We start from the raw sequence: 24,059 nt of genomic DNA, 5'->3' as shown, positions 1-24,059 counted from the left end.
ACGTAACATCCATCACCAACAAAACAAAAATTAGGTTGTGGATATTGTAAGTGCATGAAACTTTAGAGTTGATTGAGAACAATGTTCTACAATATTATTAGAGCAACTATTGCACAGATATTTTAAGTCAGAAAGGCTTTACAGTATGTGTTTAATGTGAAGCAATTTAATGCAGCTATCAGCTGGGCTCTGTATTAGATTTACAGTCTGATAAAAGTAGCCAAACTACTAAAAAGAACTTAAACACAGGTGGTAAATATGGTATTTATTTAGTAAGACAAAGTTGAAAGGGCTTCTGATAACAATACATGAAAGACAGCAGAGAGCATAAGAGAAAAAGAAAAGCCAAAATACCTCTTGCAGCCTTTGGTCTTCATAAACCACTGTTTCTTATATGTTTTCTTTTTGATAGACATGAATTAATCACATACAGTATATGATGTGCAATCTGTTCAAATGTTCTGAAACTGCTTAAAATAATAGTTGTGGAGTTGCTGAACAAAACTACTTCAACAACAAAAATCTCACCAAATTATGTTTTTGAAAAAACAGTTACAGCATTGTAAATATTTTCTGTAAATTGGTCATTTTTTTATTTTAAATGCCACCTTCTTTATCCAAGTACAAAGTGTACACACAAACGAATGCCAGACCTTAAATTACTCATTGTGATGCAGATTTGACAGCAGAATACAAGACTTGTGTCTGCATCTTAACTCACCAAATGAAATTAACAGAAAGAAAAACATCTCACTCCCAGATTTGTGCTGTCACACTGCCTGATAGCTCCTCAAATCAGGGACCCGTAATGAACAGTTCTCTTGTTGTTAGCCTGTATCCTAACACTACTTATCAAAGAACCTTTCAGACTAAACTCCTACTTTAGGAACATTTCATTCAGATAAAAATGCAATTTATTTAAACCACTATTTTTATATAACAGATGAGGAATCACATTAAAAATGTGAAATTTAACACTTTAAGATCATTTAATGAGGAAGTGTTCTTAATTCCATTTCTTTTGTTGTGCGGCCTTTTCAACAAATTAGGTTTGGATTATACTGTATTTAAGATTTGTCATTTCAGATCCAGTTTTACAAAGACTAGAAAATGCCTCTTTTATCTTAGCTTTCACTTTACTTTCTCATTGCCAAATCTTGTGATAACACGACAATGGCAGTTTCATACCTGAAATGCTCCTTCTACAGCCACATGTCTAGCATTTAATTTCACTCTTTGCAAATAGTCATTCTTTTGTTCCCCAATAAAGCAAGCCTGTTTTCAAATGTGCAGTAGACTGCATGTTCTTACAGAATCACTTTATAAAGGTACAGTACAAAACTGATGGAGTTGTTTTTACTCGCCAAACTTTGCTCATATATTTTGGGAAAATCTCTGATTATACTGGTGTAATGGCTCACTTACAGGAACTTAGATGTGACTTAATATTAATTACTTACACTTATATAGCGCTTTTCTGGACACTCCACTCAAAGCGCTTTACAGGTAACGGGGACTCCCCTCCACCACCAACATACAGCATCCACCTGGATGATGCGATGGCAACCAGAGAGTGCCAGTACGCTCACCATATATCAGCAAAAGAACAAAGCAATGAAACCAATACATAGATACGAATTATTAGGAGGCTATGTTTGGTAAAAGCTATGGGCTTCAAAACTTGGCCTGGACACCAGGGTTAACATCCCTACTCTTTTTGAAAAACACACTGGGATTTGTATTGACCATGGAGAGTCAAGACCTCAATTACGTCTCATCCCAAGGACCAAGGCCCTTTTTAAAGTATAATGTCCCCATCACTATACTGGGACATTAAGACCCAGGCTGCAGGGTGAGCACCCCATACTGCTCCCACTAACACCACTTCCAGCAGCAACCTTAGCTTGCCAGGAGGAGTCCCATCCAGGTACTGAACAGGCTCATACCTGCTGAGCTTCAGTGGTTGCTGCTTATCCACTTTTGTTTATGCCTTATTTGTTAGGGAATAATAACCTTTGTTGCTTGGCATTTTTTCAGCAGGGCACTTGCTCTAAGATGGGAGAGGATCAATGGCATGAACTTAGACAGGTAGCTACATGCTACCTGAAGTGGGCATATGTAGTCCAGACTCAAGAATCCTACTCAAGTCACTGTGTTATTCCTTTTCCTTAACAGGGATTTTGTTTTGTATGATGTTATTTTCAATGCTGATTAGGTAAGTGTCTCATAAAATGTTTAGTTCCAACACTACCAAAATACATGGAACAAAGAATTTCACTCAGGTAAATCAACACCAGACAATGTGCAACAGAACTTGTAGTGTAAGATATTATCGTAATGTCTCAAATGCTGAATTCCTGCGTTTTTGGCTTCAAAGTAACTACAGTAGCTTTTGGTTTAGCAGGCCTAACACTTCTCTGGGCTATGGAGTATATGAGCTCAGAGACGTGCCTGAGACAGCAGCTCGCATACAGGATCTATCTGCTATAGATCTATAGGATTGGTACCTCAAAGAAATTGAGGTTGCTGTAGAGTTTAGACTTAAAGCTATCAAGAGTGTGTGGGTTCTCAGTTCTCACAGTGTAAGGCAAGGTCTAGACTCCCAAAACAAGTATTGTGTACCTGTGGCAGGTGGGGTTGTTGCTCGGCTGGATGTGGATGAAGGAGGGGACTTTCCCCGGGCAGAGAAAAGGCAAGCTCTGTCTCCAGAGGCCTCATTCTTGATAACAACATCTGGGTTGGGGAAAGGAACCAGGCTGCAGATTCCCATCTCTTCTTCTTGTGCCTGCTGCCGGCGAAGAGCAACCTGAAACGGTTCAGTAAGATATGGTAAGTCAGGCTCCTACAGCAAGCCAGTCAGCAGCTCCAGTGTCCGCGCTACAAATGTGGACAGGCACGTTCCCTCTGGATGTGATATTACACAACCCTGATGTGGAGCTCAGTCACACAAGGTAGTGGACTAGAGTGATCAGGGTCAAACCACCTTCCTCCAGGACACAAGCTGTGGCACAAGTGGAGAAGACTTGACTCCTCCAGTCAGGGATCCTGAGTCTATGCCATTACCCTATGCTGCCCCCTCCTCACTGATATGTTATACATCTTTCACAAAGAAGGAAAAATGCAGCTGTGCTGGGTTATCAATTTTAGCCACAATACATGAGTATATGTACTGCATACTGTATATACTTTATGACATAGCGGTATATATACCACTACATATACAAATATAAAGTGCTTATTCATAAATTCACCCATATTTTCATGAACAGACTTTGTAAATAGATATGATTGAGTACATGCTATACTCTTTAGCAAGATTTGTTACACGTTCTGGAACATGTTGTGCATCACAAAGGAAAAAGCTTGTACCACAAATAGAGATTTACAAATCCATTATTAAAAGACTGCTTTGTTTTAAACAACAGGCCATTCATGAAATTTATAACATCAAATTTTGTTTAGAGGTATTTTGACTGAACCCTATCCACATAGTGCACTAGGTGATGCAAAAATAACCTTCTGTATCAAAACAGGTAGAAAGAAGATAAGATATTATTAGTAATAAGCAATATGTTTTAAATTCTATGACTTGAAGATGGACAAGTGTTCCATTAAAAGGAAACATTTGACATATACAATACACGTATGTCATTGTGGACAGCAGCATTACCATTTTCTAGCCTGCTCTTATCAGATCTTAAAAGCTAAGCAAGGCTGGGCCTGGCCAGTACTGGGATCAGAGAGCTCTATAGAAAAACTGGGGTGCTGCTGTAAATAGTGAGTAGGTAGGATGTTTCCCTTTGGAGTAGAATTTCTAAAACCATTGCAACAGTATAGTGACAGGGGTCACTGTACTGTATATGCTTTAGGACATGCCATAATTCAGATGAGACATTAAACCTAGGTCCTGACTATTTAGGACAACTCCAGTGTCTGTGCTATATTCTACTATGGGCTTGTACATCCTGAAGTTCTCCTATAAATCAAATAGTGAAGCAATTTCCCACATCTCTATGTGATCTGCTGTGTAGTGGGGCTGCTTCTATGTTGCATAATGGATTCTGCACATCACCCTGGTGCAAGAAATAGGTCCTATCCTACATGTTGTACAGTGCTTTGCTTTTATTACATTTCTCTGCTAACTGGGAGTACTGGATATGATTTCCAGTAGTCAAAGTAATCTAAACACACAGGGTGTGAATAATCATTCACATTTGAAGACTTCAATTGAGTTGCAGAAACACAGACATAGGCATATAAAACATAATTGCCAAAAGTACTTTTTGCAAACAATATCGACTAAATCAACTAACAACAATGTAAGGATGGAAAGTGGCAAAACGTGGTGAACAATATTGTGCACATAGGCTATAAATTAACATCTTGTTTATTTGAATTTACATTCTCCCCTTTTTATACAGATTGAGGAAATTTAAGGTTTAAACATTTATTATTGTTTTTAGATGCACAGTGCAAATACTTGCTGCTAACTGTACCGCAAAAGGCCGTTTAAACGTGCAAGTAAACGTTCACTATTTAAAGAAAATTAAATATGATAATATCAATGTCTTCAGGTTTTAGAACGTCCAGCCATGTTTGGTGGAAGAAAAAAAGGCTATGGGTAATGTTAATTGGTTATTAAATGTTTGCACGTATACGCAACTGAACATGCCAAGTTAATGAAAACTGTAGTTTGTAACCTCGTTTAACAACAAACACCAACAGTGGAATTCGTTACTTACCTCCGGAAAACATTTTAACTAGTTAAGATATTATTTGCATAATTTCACAAGTAGCAAATAATTGGTAGCTCGAGGTTTAAAAGTTTACAATTTGAATTACGTCACACAGTTGTTGAAAATAGAAGTTCTGATCCATCTTATTAGGAATCTCAAGTTTGTAGACGGACCACGTGGTGACATGCCATATAGTAGCCACTAACAAAATTCCATTTGGGAATCAATGCAGTTAATCTTTCATTAATAAAACTTGAGTGTGCATGTGTACATAGAACAAGATATCGTTTTCTTTTTTTAAGTGCCCATCCATAAACATATATCTCGCAAACACTTTTTGTACTTGGACAGGGCACGTGCATGCTGAACTCTTACGTTAAAGGCCGAAATCTCTACATGGTATGGGTACAATAAAACCAAATTAAAAACAACAATACGTCGTAGAAACTTTTTGTATTATGCAAATTAAAAGACCGCGATCAGGGGAAAAAAAGTACGATTTAGTACCTGAGCCGCCATGACCCTCTGTCGTTCAGCAATAAGTTTACACTTCTCACACTGGCAGTCCCTCCAGTTGCAAAATCGTTTGTGGCCTTTCAAGGGTGACTCATAGCCGTGATTCCTACAGCGAGAGCATTTGGGTTTACGGGGCGATTTCTTGCCAGGGTGAGAAGGAGAGATAGGCCCGGCACACTCCAACAGCTGCTGGTTCGATTGCTCGTCGTCGCTCATAGCTGAGGCTACGCTGGACTGAAAGGCGCTGTCAAACGTTCCTGTCGCTGGGGTATTCATGGGAGCCAAGTTCATTCTTTTTATATCGAGGCAAAACAAATCGCAGTTTCGGTGACTTGCTTTGATGCTTTCAATACTGCAATGCTCTGTTGCAATATTAAAAATGAAACAAACTATCTTTCAGCTAGCCAGCGGCCAGAAGTAAGGCTCTATCTACAAAGACTTGGCTCGATCGACCTCCACGTCCCAAACCGTGAAATCATGAGAACCGTTGAGAGGTAATCCCTCCTCCATCCAACAAGCCAGACAGCGTGTTAAGGAGGAGCCGGCGTGATTTCTGCCACATTCGTCATCTACTACCTGACTTTAAAGTAATCTTCTTTAAAAGCACTATTGAATCTAATAGTTTTGTTGAGTGCTTCTAGGTAGAGGAAATCACCAACTCTACAAAAAAAAACCACGCTATTTAATCTAAGTTTTGTTGAGTACTTCTAGGTAGGGGAAATCACCAACTCTACAGAAAAAAACCTACATGCTACTGTTTAAACTTTTTATTTTAAAAAAATTGAATCATTTAAACACTTGTTCTAACTGCTTATCAGCATTGCACTTTTTTAAGGTTATATAAATCATCATGATACATTTTCCACTACAGCTATAGGTTATTATAAATGTATAAGTATGTGTAAAAGATATATTGATCGAAATACAAATACACAACTCACACATTTCGTCCTGGCTGTCTTTTAGCATCTGTCGATAGAATGTCAATGGGATAAAAACCATGCAAGAATTTGAAGAGGCTACCCACATAATAATAATAACATAATAAATTACTTTGAGTAATTGAGTAAATTACATTTTGTTTGACATTCAACAGACTGCTGTACTGAGAAAATACGAAAATAAATTTCATCTTTTTTTATGCTATTATCAACCAACCACCATATTTTAGTTAATCTGAAATGTTTGGGTTTTCATTATTGTTCATATATTAAACCTAGCCATTGCAGGAGAGCATGCATTTGTAACATTTCACGTTTATCAACTAAATGCTAAGGCAGGCTACATAAAAGAGAAACATTGTCATCTGAACCAGGATAAAAAATAGCTATTTATATTCTAATGCTTCAGAAATGCGTACCAGAGTACTCACAGTCGGTAACTATTATAAGAAGTTCTGTTCTAGATTTCAAAAAATATTTTGGTGAGTTAGGAACTGGTTTGGCCACCTTTTCTGTGAAACAACAGATAATTTCAGAATAATACTAATAACATTAGTATGCCAGATATCCCCCAGAAGAACCTTTAATATTGATTTATTTTTCATAACTGTACAACATAATTAATGTATTTTAATTAATGTATGATTATTATTATTTAATTTACTCAGTATAATTAAATATTCTTTCCCCTATGTGCTTTATTTCAAACTCTATCCAACAATTCTTAATTAAAACAGAAAGAAATTCAGCTTGGAAATAAATGTTGCCTACAGATTGTTAATGCTGACATAAATAATGTGGAGATATGTGTAAATAAATGGTTGCTTTATATATATATTAAAGTGTTTTTACTGGAATACACAAATTGTGTTCCAATGTATTTTTTATGGATGTTACTATTTTAAAAACTACAAAGGGGAAAAAATGGAAATGAGGCACTTTTTTAAAAACAAAGTTTTGATTGAATTGTTTTTTTTTAAAATTTGTAATTGGATACATAAATATTAGAAGAGTTATATAGCAAATTGTATTTTAAGGTTTTATAACATGTTTCTTCTTCATCAGTATTCTTTTATATGTCTTCGTCTTTCATGATAAACCATAATTATTCCATTTAGCAAAGCAGTATTTTAAACAATCTGTTAAAATCTTTTAAAGAATTCTCTCTGAAAATGGTTTGTTTTTTAATTATTTTTTTATTATTACCACTTGTTTAATTCAACTTCAGTAGGAGGAAGTTCAGCTGTAACAGAACACTAGAACATGGAGGCAGGAAGGCTGTTGGAGAACATTTGCACCAACATTTTTAATGCTGTATCAATCATTTTCATCAATAATTTATTTTTTGCCTTGAGTTGCCCTAAATATGATTGGTGTGAATGTTTTTACTGATTCGTAAGTTGTTTTGATACCTAAATGTTTTGCACAATGTAGAATGTGACATAGTGATTTTGGTGAAAGTTTTAATCAATTTAGATGTAGACACAACTGTTACTCAGTAAAGTTTTCACATTAATAAGATAAAAAGGAAAAAATAAACACAGGAAACATTTCTTTTACATTATTTGCCTAGAATGGTCTCCTCTTACTTTTGAGACAAAAACGTTTTGCCCGTGTAGCTGTCCCAGTATGGTCTGATCTTAGGCAGTTCTTGTCAATAAAGTCTAAGGCTGGTGGATTAATGGATTCTGAGTAGCCTACTAATTTAATGTTATAGAGTGCCCAACAGCAGTATTCCCAAATCACAATGTTTGTAACGAGTTCACATTGAAGAATTAGTATTTAGGAGTTGAGACATTGTGATGGCAGATTGGTGTTTTTGTTTTCACTTAATTACAGTATTGTTCTCACATGAAATGAGTGTTTTCTTTGTCCTTCAGCAATCTAACTTATTTAACTATATCTAATTTAAAAAAAGTATCCCACTGTTCTTTAACATACAGTATATATACATATGCATCTATACCATGTAGGAATTTCCGGGGGAAGTCTAACATACTGTAAGTCTGGATTAAAAAAATTTGAATAGATAAAAGAAATTTCCCATTTCAACCCAGTACCTGAATATGGGTTTGTTTTTAATAGAAGCAAGAACTTCTGCCAAACAAAAACTCATCAACAAATCCTGATTTTGCAGCTTATAGCTGGAAGACTAGTCACAGTGTTCATTTATATCTCCAGGCCAAGAAAGTCTTTGAAATTTGAAATGTATAAACCAAAGCTTAAAAATGTTATTTTGCTATTCATTGGATCCTTTGGTCTTGTGCGTCTGTCATAATCTTTCGGATGGTACAACTCTTACCAGGAATGATTGTCTTTCAACTATTTTATAAATCCATGATTGGGTATTCATGTGATGACAGACAAAAGTCTGTGAAATGCCAGTGAAATACTGAAAATATACCAGAGCAACCTAGATCAGGTGGAATAGGGAATTGAAGAGTTTATATGCTGTGGAAAAACATGACTGCTCTTCCAGGTGACACAAGATGGCAGTGTTTCCACAGCTGTTGCAGAGATATAAACGCAACCATGACCTTCAATTAGTAAGCATACAGTACGGGTTTCAATGAAGTAATACTTCACTAGCCCTAAGGGGCTACAATAAAAACAGCACAGAATTTTTAAACTAGGTGCCAAATGGTGTAATGTCTAATAAAAGGCAAAGAACAATAGCACAAGAGTCAGCACGTATTATGATCTTTAAATAATTGCTCTGTGCAGAAGACCTTGGCACATGTTCAGGTATATATAATAGCATGGTATACAACCAGAAAAATGTAGTATGCAGTTTGTCTGAGAGCAAGGGAAGACACAACACTGTGTATTGAAAGCTGCAGCTTAGACACATCTATCTTTTACATGTTTGCAGGTTAATTTGTTTATAGCAAGTGGACAATAGTGAAAATAGTCTTCATCTTGTCAAAATTCTAATACTACTATAAATAGTAGATATATATCAAAAGGCGGCTTTACACTATTATATGTCGTTTTATTTAAGGTCTGGAACCCCTCAAAAAATGAAGCCTAGTTCTATATCTGTGGGACAAATACAGTACAGAGCTAGACATAAACTTGGCAAGTTCCAATGCTGTACCACACTCACAACACTGAAATGAAATCACAGCTTTATAGAAGAAATTGACTTACAAAAATGTTTATCAAAGCCGCTTTGCACCTTGATATAGAGGAATTACTCTCTATCATTTATATTTTTTACCTTTTCAGTGTAATGTTCTGCTCATTCTAAATAACCAATTTCACTGCATTCTTCTGACAGTGTGTACAGTATAGGATGCCAGTGTTATCTGAAACTGCCAATACAGTGTTGCATACTTTGTACATGCAATCGTAAAACAGATTAGTGCACAGGTATGCTAGGAACACTTAGGATCATACAGCATTCTTCTCAGAAAACATAACATCTAATGTCTACCCATTTGTTTCATGTTTCTTGAGAGTAAGGGTGGAGCTGGCAGATTTTTTTAATATGTCAAACACAGCCTGTAAATTCTGGAGGACAGCATTGACATGAGTCAGGTCTGCAGTTGCCATCAGTGATGCACCATAACACAATATACAGTACAGTACAACAACATATCCATAATAAGACTTCTTCTCCTTAAAAGCATAATAGAGGGAAAGGCTGCTACTTTATGGTCTTTGAGAAAAGTGGGATTAGTACAGATCATGATACTGCAACCTATAATATAATGAATGTAAATATAGTGGATTCGGGACTATAAGAGCATAAGTTTTGCCCATGTTATTTAAATCGGGATAATGAATGGAATTAATGGAATAAAACTGGGTTAGAGACCATAAGTTAGACTAAGTGTGTGTTTCGCTTGTAGGTACAGTAATCATGTACCAGTACGGAGGTTCCTGTTTATAAGTCCAAGTTAGATTCCTAAATAATGCAACTTGTACTGAAATTACTTAGAAAGGGCAATTAATATCTGCAAGGAATAATGTAGTTTGAGATACATTCTCAACACACAATTCAGACAAAGGTATATACGCTTACTGTACCTATAAACCCATAAAAAACAAATAGTTTGTGTCACCAAATTCTTTCAAATGGTGGTCTAATTGAAACTGGCATCCAACTCATTCCCTTCTACAGAAAAGATTTATTTCCACACACTGTTCATACATTTAAAAATATGGTTCTCACCACTAATTGAGTCAGTGTGTGTTTGTAAGAACTCAACTTGAAATGTTGAAGCATAAACTACATCACGTGCAACAGCACTGTCTACAAGATGGAAGAATTTTATGTTAAGATTTGGCTCTTCATTTTTTAAAATTTCTGGAACAAAATAAACCACAAACCACCTACACTGGTGTCTTGAAAAATGATGCAAGTGTGAGGAATGTTTACATGAAGCTCCTCAATTGATCAGTCATGTCAGTGTGAAACAACGTATAGTGGGGTGACCTATAGCAGGGACTGTGTGTAAATACTGGTGACCAATTCCCACTACTCAGGACAGGGTGGTTCATGTCTAAAGAACATAATATTGTGGCAAGACAGTGTACATACAGAAACAAATTTAAATTTAGTACAAACTCAATAAATGTAAATGTAAAAGTGTAAACTGAGCACAAGCCAATTGAGCATCAAACTTAATTCCCTCAAAGCTTGTAGCTGCCACTCCCATCATTTTTAGAAAATGAATACAGAAATCAAGATTACATGGTATCATTGATTAAAACATTCTTCAGAAATCTGAGGACATGATGCAGGAATTTAAAATGCATTTATTTGCACATTTGTAATACAACTTAATAAAGAACATAAGCTGTACAATAACAACACTGAAGGCTTTGATAAATACAAGTGTTTGCAGTCTCCATTTGAGATTAAATGTACTGTACTATAAGAAATAATCTTGTATTATTTTCTGCAAACACTTTAAAGGAATCACTCTCCGTAAAATAGCAATACAAGGGTCCATTATACAGAAAGGAGAAGAACAGAAGAGAATTTCCAACAATGAGGCGACAAATAAAATATTCATTGGGAATTAAAATATCCGTTATTCGAAAGGTAAAATACATACGTAGATTAATGTCAGCAAATAGAAGCAGTGAATTATGATTCTGTGGCACAAATCCAATAAGTATTTTTAAATACAATATAGAAAAGTGATGAGAATATAGTACTTTAAGCCACAAGCCATTAAGTTTCTTCTGCATTTGAATGATATGGAGTAAAGCTTCCACATTATCTGCAAGCAGTTTATTTTGTTATATGGCAAAAGTCTAAGGCACTTCAAATGTTTAAATACCAGATAAGAGTACCTTAAATTTGATAAGAAAGGATACTGGTATAATTGTACATAACCCAAGGGATTCTAACTGCTCTATAAAACATATGTACAATGACATACAATAATTGCATGAATTAAAAACTATAAATTGCTAACAAATATTTAACTTCATGTAATGCTTATAGGGTATATGAACATCAAAATACTGTGATTTTTAAATAGATACAAATGAGCTTAATATAAAGTTATACTTCATGTTCATTCTATGATATATTAACATACATATAGAGAGATGTGGTTAAATGTCAATGCTTCTAATCCATTTCTAAATCTGTTTTTTTCTTGATGTTACTGTAAAGGGACTTTAAAGATCTGTTTGTAAATGAAGACAACAGTCATTTAAGACTGAATGCAGACAGACTGTGAAAATCAACATTTCAAACATAAAACATGACATTTCAGAACATGACATGCTCATAAATCGAAGATCCTGCTCTGGCACACAACCTTGAATCAGAAAGTCTAGACATATCTAGAAAGTGTTAACTGCAGATTAGACAGACAGGGACATACTAAACCACATGTTACAGTAGTGTCAAAGTTTAAGGTGACGTTTTTGAATATTCAAAAGTACCAGGTATAAGACCCTGATTTCTGTTGAATAACATCTTCCAGTTTATTTGCTCATTACTGTATTATTTATGCATACATAGATAAACATTTTTTCTTCTGTATTATTGCTGATATTTGCTGGTGAGCTCAGGCACAAGGTTTTTACATTCAGTATCTGTCCAGGTTAACAAACACCAATAGCAGCTTAGGGAGTAGGGATAAAGATTGAGCTGTGTGAAACATTAATCAAACATGCTTCTTCGGGTTGGGCTGGGAGACGTCTTCCTTCCAAGTCGGGGCGTCCCCTGTGGAGAAATAACATATCCATTGTTTTCTAGGCAACTTTTTAATATTAAATGCTTTATTGAAACAGATAAAGCAATCTGTTGACCTGTTAATAAAGAAAGAGAACAAACTCACATGTACAATGATGACCTGGAGAGTACCCATTTATATAGCTTATACAGCAAAGAAATCAGAATGAATTAACTTGCTGACCAACAGTATCTGCCATTTCTACAATGCTAGCAGTGACCACAAGATTGTGCCTTATTCTTAGGATTACAGCCCCTCTCTGGGTGTTACTGCTTAAGAGCTGATCTGCTACTGCAAGTGCTATTATGTACTGGAGTAATTGATGTTGGCAGGGAAAATGTATAACAAACATTAAGGGCCCAAAAAGGGGCAGCTACAACAGGCAGAAATTGAGAACGAGATTCAGGGGAAAAAATGCTTATTAAACTTATAATAAAAGTAGCCGTTTACTGTACGTACTAATAGTACTGAACTATTTTACTTAGTTATTTCTAACACAAACTGACTGACTGACTGACACTAAGAAAACTGGTACATGTGGCTGAGTCAGTAGAACATTGAGCTATAGGAGAGCTATATTTATTTTCTTGCAATAATAAATTGCAATATTATTCCAATATCCAGATCAATTCCGTTTTTCATTGGGTGGAAAATGCAAAGATCTTCACATCTCTTTATAATAATGTTATATCAGAGTAATCCCTCAAGCACAGTTTCTCCCAACAACACTGATCTAAGACTGCTATTTGACTCTAGCTGATCATTATTGTGATGTTATAGATTATAGATATGTGCATACAACATGAACAGCTCAGGCTTTTTAATGTAAAACAAATATATTAATAAATGCACATGGGTGAAGTGTGTGAAAGGCAAATTACAACATGTCAAGATCTTACAAGCAACATCTACATACTGGTGACTGGGCTTTGGAAAAATTCACATGGGCATAAAGGAGAACCGCGATGTCCTTGTGTCCAGCCTCCAGGGCAATTGACAATGCAGTGCTCTCATCCTGAATGGTAAAAGAAACAAAAATCAGCACTTATTTCCCAAGTTGAAAAAATTATAATCCTTCTCCATTTACTCACCATGCAGAACATTTACAGCCTTACAAAAATACTTCTTATCCAGTATTCCTAAACTTTAATGTGTACCACCAAACACCACCAAATTTAAACAATTAAAAAAATTCAAACATAAAAAGCACCAGGTTTAGTTATGTGAAAATTAGAAAATCCCAGTATTACTTGACTCTGCACCATACACCAGAAATCCCAGTCTCTGCAAGTGCACGTGTTTGATTCACAACCAGACCTTAATTATCTGCCTCTGACTAGGACAGAACAGATATGCGACAAAGATGAAAAAGAGTAAACCTGAAATCAAAACACAAGGCTTGGGCCAAAGATGACACTGAGAAATCTGACCTTAATACTTAGATTAATTCCAATATTTTTAACAGTCAGACTAACATGGACACAGTTGTGAAATGGATAAGGAAAGCCAATCGGTATAAGTCAACAGTCAAAACTGTTGCATCTATTTTTTTAGCATCATATAAGCAACATTAGACATTTCATGCAAACCTAAACATGGGTGTCATCAGCGTAGAAGTTAAACCTGACAAATGTAACGCAATGAAAATTAAAATTAAAAGCACTGAACCAGAAATGGAACCCTGAAGGACATCAGCTGTTATCATTTTTGGCAGGATGAATGCTAAATTTGAACATTTTCCATCAGTTAGATAAGATTTAAACAAGAAAAAAGCAGTTCCAGTAATACAAAGTAAGCCAGATAGTATGATCAGCATTATCAAAGGCAGCAGTGAGATCCCACAGGACAAGAACTGATAAAACAATCAGTAGTCATCAACAAACCATTAGTGGCCTTAACAAGAGTTGTTTTAGTAGCATGCATTCAACTCAGATAGAAATGGGTTTGCAGAGTGAATCTGTACATAAATGATCTCATGATCTAACATTCTAAAAACTTTGCCAGAAATAGTCAGATATTAACCAATTGTTACCAAGAAGGCTATAATGTAAGTTCTGTGTTTTAAACAGAGATAATAACCACATTTTTGCACCCTGTAAAAAATTAGATATTAATAATTTAATTATGGCAATGGCAATGCGACAGAGAACTGCAAAATTTATAAAGACTAAGGATTGTTTGTTCATTTACATGGCTTCAAATAACAGATAGGCCAGTATTCCTCCATCTTCATTCAAGTTTAAACCCCTGAGAAAGTTGTAACCCCAAACACATTTTAATCAGACCTCTATAGTTTATTAGGAGCTCAACAATCCAAAATGCTGCCACAGGTGGAACCGTACATCACGGTGAAGTCTTTAACACAGGTTGGCTAAGAGCCACTGCCAGGAGATCCTGTGGTGACTTACCCCATCTGTTAATGTGGCGTCACAGCCCGGCTGGGCCAGCAGCAGTTTCACGATCTCCACGTGGCCATGTTCACTGGCGCACATCAGGGCAGTGGAGCCCTCGTCGTCCTGGATGTTGACATCAGCCCCGCACACCAACAGAGCTTTCACCATGTCCATCCGCCCGTGACTCACTGCTAACATTAATCCAGTCTGCCCAGCCTGCCATTCAGAAGAAGAGCAGTGTTTTATTACAAATTGGGATTTGTTTTTTTACTAAACACTAAATAGAAATATGGTATAGCTGTCTAAAAGGTCTTTATAAAGAAAAAGAGTAACTATGCTTTTTTGGTGCAGGAGAGCTGAGTAACAGGAAATTGATAAGGGAATGATGTGAAAATAAATTTACACTTGTCTCAGTACATTGAAATGTCAGCTCCAATAATGTTTTTCACTGACGTCTTCAGGGGGATAAATACATTTAATCTACACCTGAAGAAGCCTCCACGGCCGAAACGTTGTGTTTTCTTTCTTCTCTTTTCAGCATGGAATAAACCTATTACTTGTTCCTTTGCAGCCTACGCCTGCTGACGCAGATACCCACCTGAACTACATTTAATCTATACTTGTTTGACAACAGTATCTGTTGAACACTCAACCCGGTGCATTGTAAAAATGTCTTTGAGACAAAGGGCATGCACAATGTACTTCCAATAATTTCTGTGACACTATACACTTCACATCAGGGTCAAATAAGTATAGTAAAAGAAAAACTTCTTCTTAAACTTGAAACAGCTGGTAATGAAAGGTGTCAGTATGATTCAACAAGACTGGAAACAGAAATAAGAAGTAAACCCTCTGTGTTCTGAACTTCATCCTCAGCCTTAACTGAGACAGACCTGAGTGACAAAGTTGTCTGTCTCTGCAAATTAATAGATAATGGCTTTACTACTGCTCTTGACAATATGAAAAAAAACAATTATGTAATTACAGATCCCCTGCTAAGCATTAATAATGAAACAAACGTGCACTTTGACAATGCTGTAGTCAGAAGATAATTAGGGACGGAAAATTAGGGATGGAAAACAAATAACACAAATGTTGAGATTACACAGTGTGTGGTGAACATATGTCTCCATGTTCAGACTAAAAATCTTCCCATGACTACTGTATTAATTACATACAGACCTGGCTGGCCTTAGCATTCACATCCCCTTTACTGAAGAGCTCTTCCACTATTCGCATGTCTTTCTCTGCTTCCACAGCTGCAAGGGCAGCCAGCATGATAGGAGTATAGCCTGCCTTGTTCTGCTGATTTACATTACAGACATCTGCAACAAAACAAAATAAAATCAGTCCATTGTGAAAGCCACACTTGTCAAGGAGAAAGGAAAGAAAGGAAAGAAAGGAAAGGAGCGTTATTGTGACACAAAGGATTGAGTAAGGAATGTTGAAGAAAAACTTACATCAAAACACTACTTCAATTGCTTTTCCCCGCAAATGAATTGCGAGGGACATGTGTGACAATATTCATTACGAGATGAACTCCATCACAATGGACTGGTGTTTTAGTGCTGTGAGTATCAGACAATACCAGTACGACAAAGCCTTCAGACAATGAACTGTTCTTTCAGGAGTTTCTGCACTTCGTCAAATCCCATGTTGCACTTCTTAACATAACTTTAGAGTGAGTTTGCCAAAATGACAAGAACTGAATTGTAATGAAAAGTTATCTGGACACTTAAAAAAAACCATTTATGATAATATGCAAACTTGTTTTGTTAATTTTTTTTCCAGATGTTTTACAAGTAAAAAACCTAATGTAAAAAGACCCATGACTTTGTAGACTGGGAAGCTTAGCTTAAATATTCTTAAAGCTGAGTTAGTAATGATTAAGACCAAACTCAAATGTAAATTCATTAGCACCACGGAAAACCCCAAGGCTGAGAATAATATGCTCTTTTTTAAAACTGAAGTTTAACTGCTGGAGATGGAGGACCTATAGCAAACCACAAACTCACTCACAAGCATAGTCACATCCAGTCACAAATAATAAAAAGCGTCACAAAGTCAATACATTGAGATCCACTATACATTCTCAGAGGTTTAAAACAAATTAGCAAAATGTACAGATTCTAAGCAAACTCTTACATTCTCAGAAATGACCAATGGTATCGTCAAGCCGTCAAGCCTACTAGTCACAACAACGTACATATCTTCATTCTGAGGTTGTTAAATGTTCAAGGCTATAAGCTATTTTGTAACTGTGGTAAAAAAAAACCCAACTATCTAGACAATGTTGAATGTCATTTTCTTCAGATGCAAGCTTTAATGTAGTGGAAAGACTAAACATGCCTGCATTTAAAAGCCGCTTCACAATCTCGAAGTTGGAGTGAGACACGCTGTAATGAAGGGCTGTGTTGCCATTTCCATCTGCCATGTTGACGATGTGCCGCAGTACTGCAGGAGACACCTCCCTGAAAGCAGAGAGGTAGTCTTCCACCATAGTTGGGACTGCCGACTTCTGACTGGAAATCCGGAACCACTCATGTTGAATGGTGTTCAGACAAGCTCTCTGAGGCCAGAAAAAAATCCATATTTCAGTAACAGCAATTACAGTAATTCACATGAAGTCACTTCAGGGCAGCTTTAAAAGTCAATGTTTCCTGTGCAAAATTGGCTCCACTTTTTTTATAACTAAATGAATCCAGCTGAAATTATAAAGCGACATTGGTAAAAACTTTAAATTCTCTGAACATTTTCTCTTTGCAGATTTCCTGTTTGTATGTTTTTATTATGAAGACTAACCACATTTCTTTTTTTTGTAATGAATTAATTCCATCCTGCACATCAATAAAAAAAAAATTAAAAAAACATGGAATGAAATTCCAACATTTCTTATATTCAGTTTCACTGGCCAAAGGGGAGTGAAAAAGTTACAGCCAACCAGAATATGAGCCACAAAAATTTAAACCTGTTTTTCATCCAAACCCTACATGATCTGTTGCTCTTGCCAACACACAGCTGGGCAAGTCTGGAATCTTTGGCCAGAAACCAGCACTTTAATTTGGCACCATTTGTCAATGAGAGCATTTTCCACTCCGTTAAGGACTGGGTTTATCATTGCTCTTTATTTGCATACTGAGAGATGCACTTGATTAATAAGGTTTATAAAGGGTCATTAAAAGGGAGCAAATAAGTGCTACTGAAACCCATTCAAAACAAATTTATGAATATACAACCCGACACAGATAACTATCAAAGGAAACCAACTATTAACATCCACTACCCACCCATATTTCAAAGAAATATTTATTTTACAACAGTAACTCAAATATATTGTATGGTTTCCAATGTTAGACCAGCACCAAAACTGTACAGCTCATATGTGGTCTAAGAAAGAAACTTAGAAAATATGCACATTTTTAGTTAAATAAAGCTTTCATGCATTTGCATTCACATGACAGCAATATGATCAGTTTTGACCCTTACCACTTCCTTGCTTGTAAGAGCCTTGGAGTCATTCAGGTGGTTTCTAAGCACAGTGCATGCCGACAGCATTTTCTCACTCAACTCATACCTGAGGCCAAGAGAAAAGAAATCATTCTTCTGCTATGTTGCTAGATTGTTTTGCTAAAATGTACAGAATGTACAAAAACATTTCAGCAGTAATTTAATAACTAGTATGTCAAATAAAACAGTAAGCAGAAAAAAAACATGATATAAAACTGCCAAAGTTTTTTTTAGTTCTAAAGAAGATCACTGAAGACTTATGAGACTGCTTTACGTGTAAAAATGATGTAATTTATTTTTAAAAAATATTACCAGTGTACACTGTTATGAAAAAACTTCACCATCATAGACACAGTAATAAATTACATTATCAGTGCACACAATTTACTTTAAAGTCTCCTTTTGTTTTATTATTTTAGCAAACTTGACAGTTATTTCTATGGTTTTGTTAGGGTGAAAAAGCATAATTGTCATTTAGCTATCTTTAATTTATACAGTGATTAGAATCTGCAAGAAGCCTATCACAGCAACTCAAGGAAAAACCAATGTGAAGCATCTTAGTAGGCAATCCGTCACAATTATCAATCAAATCCTTATAACTCTGAGAGGTGTTTGTCATTAACATCAACCTCTTTTGTTCATCCAAAAAGATAAAAAGCTACTTTTGTACAACAAAACAAATCTCTCAGTATCAATTGTGAACCTACAACAAAACAGCTAAATTGTCAATAGGTTATTCACAGAAAATTACTTGATATACACACATATAAACTGAATGAAAAGATTAAAAAGAAAATTAGGAAAATTTAGGGATTGCAAACACAAGGCCTCTAGGCTCAGTTTAGCCTGCTTAACTCATCCATTTGGTGCATGCGGCAGGTATGTTCAGAGCTCTGCTGGGATTCAATTCATGCCATGTCGAGTCTGTAAAGCCCATACACCAAGCTGAAAACCTTGGTGATGGTGATGTATTAGTTTTTCACACTTGGTACTCCCTGTGGTTCTCCAACACTATTCAATCACAGTGTCCCTGTTTGATGATGTCACAGATCTATGAGTCTGATGTCACGGGGGGGAATTGGCAACTGTTCAATTTCTCCAAACTCTTCCAAATATTGGAGTTCAATTTCCCCAAACTCTTCTGCAATCGAAACCACCAGTCTCACTGAAACTGCATGTAGTCGATTTTTTATGGTTTTAAATGGATATTTATAGCAGGGTCTTGTAATGCTTATGGATAAAAATACTTTTTCAGTGCTTTTGTAACACACGAAGCACTTGCAATACCTGCACCATGTTTTGCTTACATGAGGCTAAATATAAGGATTGTGTTGCATATTTAATTCCTTCCACTGAACGTTCCAAATAAGCAAAATATGTGCAGTCTCACAAAGAACAGAAATTGTATATGTATTAAAATATCTACAGTTATTACAGTATGTTTTTAAAAATGATCCATTTTGCCCTAATCCCTATCCCCTTTACTTTAGAGGGTTTCACACTTTTGAGAACAAAACAAAACTTACCTCTCCCGGATTTCTACCTTTTCTGCTTCTCTTTCTTTGCACTCTCTTCTGACTTCCATTGCTCCTTCATTACAGAACTCTCTAGGCTTCTTGCCATGCCCTCCACTCCCGGGCGCTTCCTCACTGGAATACTCATTCCCCTCACACTCATCCTCAGACTCCGAAGTGCTGCTCTCCTCCGAGCTTGACTCATCACTTGATGTTGTCTCATAACTGGAAAGTAACCCAACATTACAGGGGGAAAGACCAGAGATATCTGTTACTCATGAGAACTGTCCAACCTTCAAACAAGGGTGAGGATTTTTAAATATATTAATCTTAACAGGAATTAACACCATGATGATAAACCCCAAAAGTTATCTCGAATGTTCTCAGTGTCAAGAACACACAGTCACCCAACATTTAATTACACTTCAGGGAGGAGAAAATACTTCATCAGCCACCATAGAAGTCTAATACTGATGCAATTGTTTTACATAACAGAAAATAACACACCATGCCTATGTCACAATCTATCATTCTTCTAATAGTCTCTCAAAATGTGTACTGAATTAAAATTAGTGTTACATTAGAACAAAAAATAAAATTAATCTAAAAACTTTTCAGTTCATAGCTCTCTTCCTTAGAACAATACAATTTTTAGAAACTTTTAGTCAGACATTTGTAACATAAATTATTCTGCCAGTTCTTACAGGAATTGCTTTCTGGTTGCAAATTGACACTTACCCTCCATTGACACCCACAAATTGCAGGTTTTTCTTTGTGCTGTTAGATCCTTGCCTACCATCCTTCTTTTTCATAATGGACTTCAGAGTATTGGAACTACAAGACTGTCCTGTAAAGCATGACATTGAGACCAAGTTCAGTAATAAGCACTAAATACAAAAACGTTGCAAAGGAAATAAATGTTAATCGGCAGACTGAATTTACCCATGCTGCCATGGCTGTTCAGTAAAATCTCTGAGCACCCAATTATCAATTTCCTAATACCTTTGTGAATGTTAGTTGTAAGTTATGTTTTTTTTAATGCTCAGTAAACGTTATGCAGTTAAAATATTCTAATGCAGGAACTTACTTATCTGCAGTCACAATTTAAGTCACAAGATTGTTACCTTCCTGCAAACAAACTGAAACCTCCTAGTTTCACAGGTTTAATCGAGGTTTTAGGACCAGCATCAACTAAACTAATGCCAAAAATCTCTAGAATTAAAAACAAACTAAATAGCTAAGTTTTTACAAAACTGTGCTGCTGAAGGTAACAGTGCATAACACTTGTTTCAAGGGATATTGGCATGATTAGCAAAACAGCAATGATCGTGTAACTATCAATAGTTTTAACATACAGATAACATACTGTATAGAATACAAAATAAAATACAAAGTGGGCACAAGCAATATATCAATTGATTTAGTTTTCCCATTGTGTTGATGTTCATATAAAAGGCTAATTTTTATACCAGAGGTGTGTTTTGAAGATCTGCCAATCTAGACTGTGGGTAATCATTTTAAAAGCGCAGAAAACGCCCTCTTCTTCAACCACATTATACTAAAAGGAAATATATGAATAATGCATCATCACATGTATAAAGAGTATAAGCATACAAAAAGCAAAGCAAAAACATTTGGCTTCTTGAGCCTTGTTTTTTTTATTTGCAATTCATTAGACTGAGGCACTTCCTGAGTTTAAGGAAGTCTTTAGGGTGAATGTGCAGTGTTCAAAATGAAAGAGTGAACCACCAAAACTGTATGAAAAATATCTGACAAAGAAACAACTGTGAAGGAAGGGAAATGGCACTACCCACATCATCCGTTTGTTTTTCCTATTACTCACTGTTACACTAGGCCAAGACTGTCTATTCCTTTCTAAATCTTTCCATGTTTGGGTTCTTTTATGTGATACAACTAAATATTAATTTGCCTAGAGAATAAATTAAAATACACCAATATATTAATTTGAGTGTCCTTTAAACATCTTAATTTTTAAGCACAAAACTATTATTCATTGAAACCCTGTTTATTCCAAAGGCCATTCTTTTTAAGGAATGGCATCCCTCCCAATGTTAAATACAGGCCATTCAAAGTCAAACAGCAAACCAAAGAAGAGTCTCCACCTCATATATTTTAACCACAGCCTTGCATTGAGCTCAATAAAGAGGAACAGTTGCCAAAACATCTAATCTTAATAACCCACATACGACGAAAGCTGTGCTTAGGGAGAAAACTAGAAACTGCCTATAGATGCAGGATATTCACATCTACATTTATATTAATAGATTTCGTAAGAAAACAAACAGATATTCGTTTTACGTCCTCCTCATTTTCTCCACTGATACAGATGGACATTTGAAAAACAGTCTGTGTCAAAAGGCATTAAAGAGGAGAACTTTTAGAGCTAAGATTCAGACTCTGCTTCTAACCTGAAATTGTTATAGTCACCCTGGAAAAGGCCTTCGTGTGCATAGGGAAGATATTTAAACCATGAGTACAGAATTACAATAGAATAAATAGAAAGTTCCTCTATTTCAGGAGGTGTTCATTTTAGCATGATTAGGCTAAGCATCCATTAATAACAGCACCACTACCATGTAATGCAGAAGACATCTGTTGATCCATCAGAGTCATCTGAGAAGTCCTGCTTTGCCTCAGTGCAGAGGAGGTGGAGTCCTTGAACAGCCCGTCTATAGTAGCAGAAGATGGTAATGGTTCCCTCAGTTGGGCCTCACTCTCCTGTGTCCGAATGTCTGAATGGGCTGTACAGTTCATACCTGTACAGGCACCACTGACATTCGATGACTGACCAGCATCTGTACCAGAACATAAAGAAGATCAGAACCTAAACAATTCAAGTAGCACTATTAAAGTGAACAGATATTTCATTGTAATTGATCATGTCACATCTTTCCATTAATTGTAGATAAAATGTGAAGGAAAAGAAAAACTGAAGTTTCTTAACAATCCCACAAGACAATGAGAAACCTTTTTGTGTGGAGAAAACCAAACACTGCCTTCCAACAGAAGAACCTCACCCTGACTGTCAAATATGGTGGTGGGTTTCCCATGTTTAGGGGCTGCAGAAACCAGATAGTTTCCCATCATTGATGGAGCCATGAATTCAGTGTTGTATCAGCACATTTTTAATAGAATGTCAGGCCATCCATGTCGTCTGAAGCTGAACCATAATGTAGCCAGACGATGATCGTAAACCTACAAGTGGATCTACGAAAGAAATGTTATGGCAAGACCTGGAGCAAGCTGTTCATGCAAAGAAACCATCAGATATCACCAACTTGAAGTGGTCCTACAATGGAAAAGGGGGGCCGAAATTCACTTAATCAGCTATGCATACATATTGTCCAAAGTGAGAGACTTATAAACAGTTACAGGAAACATCTAGATGAAGTTGTTGCTGCTCAAGGAGATGGCACCAGTTACTGAACCTAAGGGTTCACAAACTTATGCATATGAGACATTATTAAAGATAATTACATTTAAGAAACAAAAGCTTTCTTGAGATTTTTACATGTTTAATTTCTGTAAATACAGTAAATACTGCCAAAGATTTAATGAATTTAATGTAGAAAGGAGTACCTGTTTTTCCAGTAAAAAACAGATAACTGGGTCATTGTTAATGTCCATATAAAGTTCAGAAGAAGCAAATCAGTATAGCATGCTTGCCTGCATACTAAAAAGAATATTTTGCTGTTAACCTTGATTTACTGTGATAGGTTAGAATATATGCCCACAAAAGAAGAGATTATACTGTACAGAAAACTAAACAAGGCTGTGTTGACTTTTACCCCAGGGATTCTTTTAAGAAAGTCATTTGATGGTTTCACTGAAATGGCAAAAGATCACTACCTTTTCACAACTGTAATACTTTTTTTTTGAAAGGGGAAAACAGACTGGTATATCAGACAATGAAAGAAACAGGTTCTAGCCACCTGAAAGCTGGGCATACAGGCTTCTTGAACTGTTGTTAATAGCAGGCACATCACTGCAAAGAAAATCACCCTGTTTCCTCCTTTCATCCTATGCTAGTTCTTTATTTCACTCCATAGACCAAAACACTGCTTGGCCAGATGTTAAGAAAAAGGTTGAAATCTGGAAGATGACTGGTTTTGTGTCAGGATTCTATAGAAGTTTCCCAAGGTATAATTTAAACTTTTTTACTTGACTTTTCTATAAAACAGATTAGAAAGTGCAAATAAAACTTCACAGACATTCAAGAGCATTTGGT

At 36.0% G+C, this 24,059-nt stretch overlaps 2 protein-coding genes across 8 annotated transcripts in view; both read right to left on the bottom strand.

The window, feature by feature from the left end:
* dmrt1 (doublesex and mab-3 related transcription factor 1) overlaps positions 1-5,543 on the bottom strand; it is a 35,750-nt gene extending 30,207 nt beyond the window's left edge. The window contains exons 1-2 of one of the 2 annotated variants that reach the window (XM_088911251.1): positions 5,244-5,543; positions 2,623-2,806 (exon numbers count right to left, since the gene is read on the bottom strand). In XM_088911251.1, the coding sequence (XP_088767377.1) occupies positions 2,623-2,806; positions 5,244-5,543 (484 nt within the window). The remainder of the gene's footprint in view (positions 1-2,622; positions 2,807-5,243) is intronic. The other variant, XM_088911252.1, reaches the window with a different exon arrangement.
* A 5,395-nt stretch (positions 5,544-10,938) lies between these two features.
* kank1a (KN motif and ankyrin repeat domains 1a) overlaps positions 10,939-24,059 on the bottom strand; it is an 81,171-nt gene continuing 68,050 nt past the window's right edge. For all 6 annotated transcript variants that reach the window (XM_088911242.1, XM_088911245.1, XM_088911244.1 and 3 more), the window contains 9 exons: positions 22,405-22,626; positions 20,549-20,657; positions 19,823-20,035; positions 18,276-18,363; positions 17,139-17,358; positions 15,972-16,114; positions 14,805-15,005; positions 13,313-13,411; positions 10,939-12,386 (listed from right to left, as the gene is read on the bottom strand). In XM_088911242.1, coding sequence (XP_088767368.1) covers positions 12,324-12,386; positions 13,313-13,411; positions 14,805-15,005; positions 15,972-16,114; positions 17,139-17,358; positions 18,276-18,363; positions 19,823-20,035; positions 20,549-20,657; positions 22,405-22,626 — 1,358 coding nt within the window. In that variant the 3' untranslated portion in view covers positions 10,939-12,323. The remainder of the gene's footprint in view (positions 12,387-13,312; positions 13,412-14,804; positions 15,006-15,971; positions 16,115-17,138; positions 17,359-18,275; positions 18,364-19,822; positions 20,036-20,548; positions 20,658-22,404; positions 22,627-24,059) is intronic.

Source organism: Atractosteus spatula, chromosome 3, assembly GCF_055471065.1.
Source record: "Atractosteus spatula isolate fAtrSpa1 chromosome 3, fAtrSpa1.hap1, whole genome shotgun sequence".
Taxonomy (NCBI): domain Eukaryota; kingdom Metazoa; phylum Chordata; class Actinopteri; order Semionotiformes; family Lepisosteidae; genus Atractosteus; species Atractosteus spatula.
The sequence above is the reverse complement of the archived record's forward strand: the minus strand, read 5'-3'. Positions and strand labels throughout refer to the sequence as shown.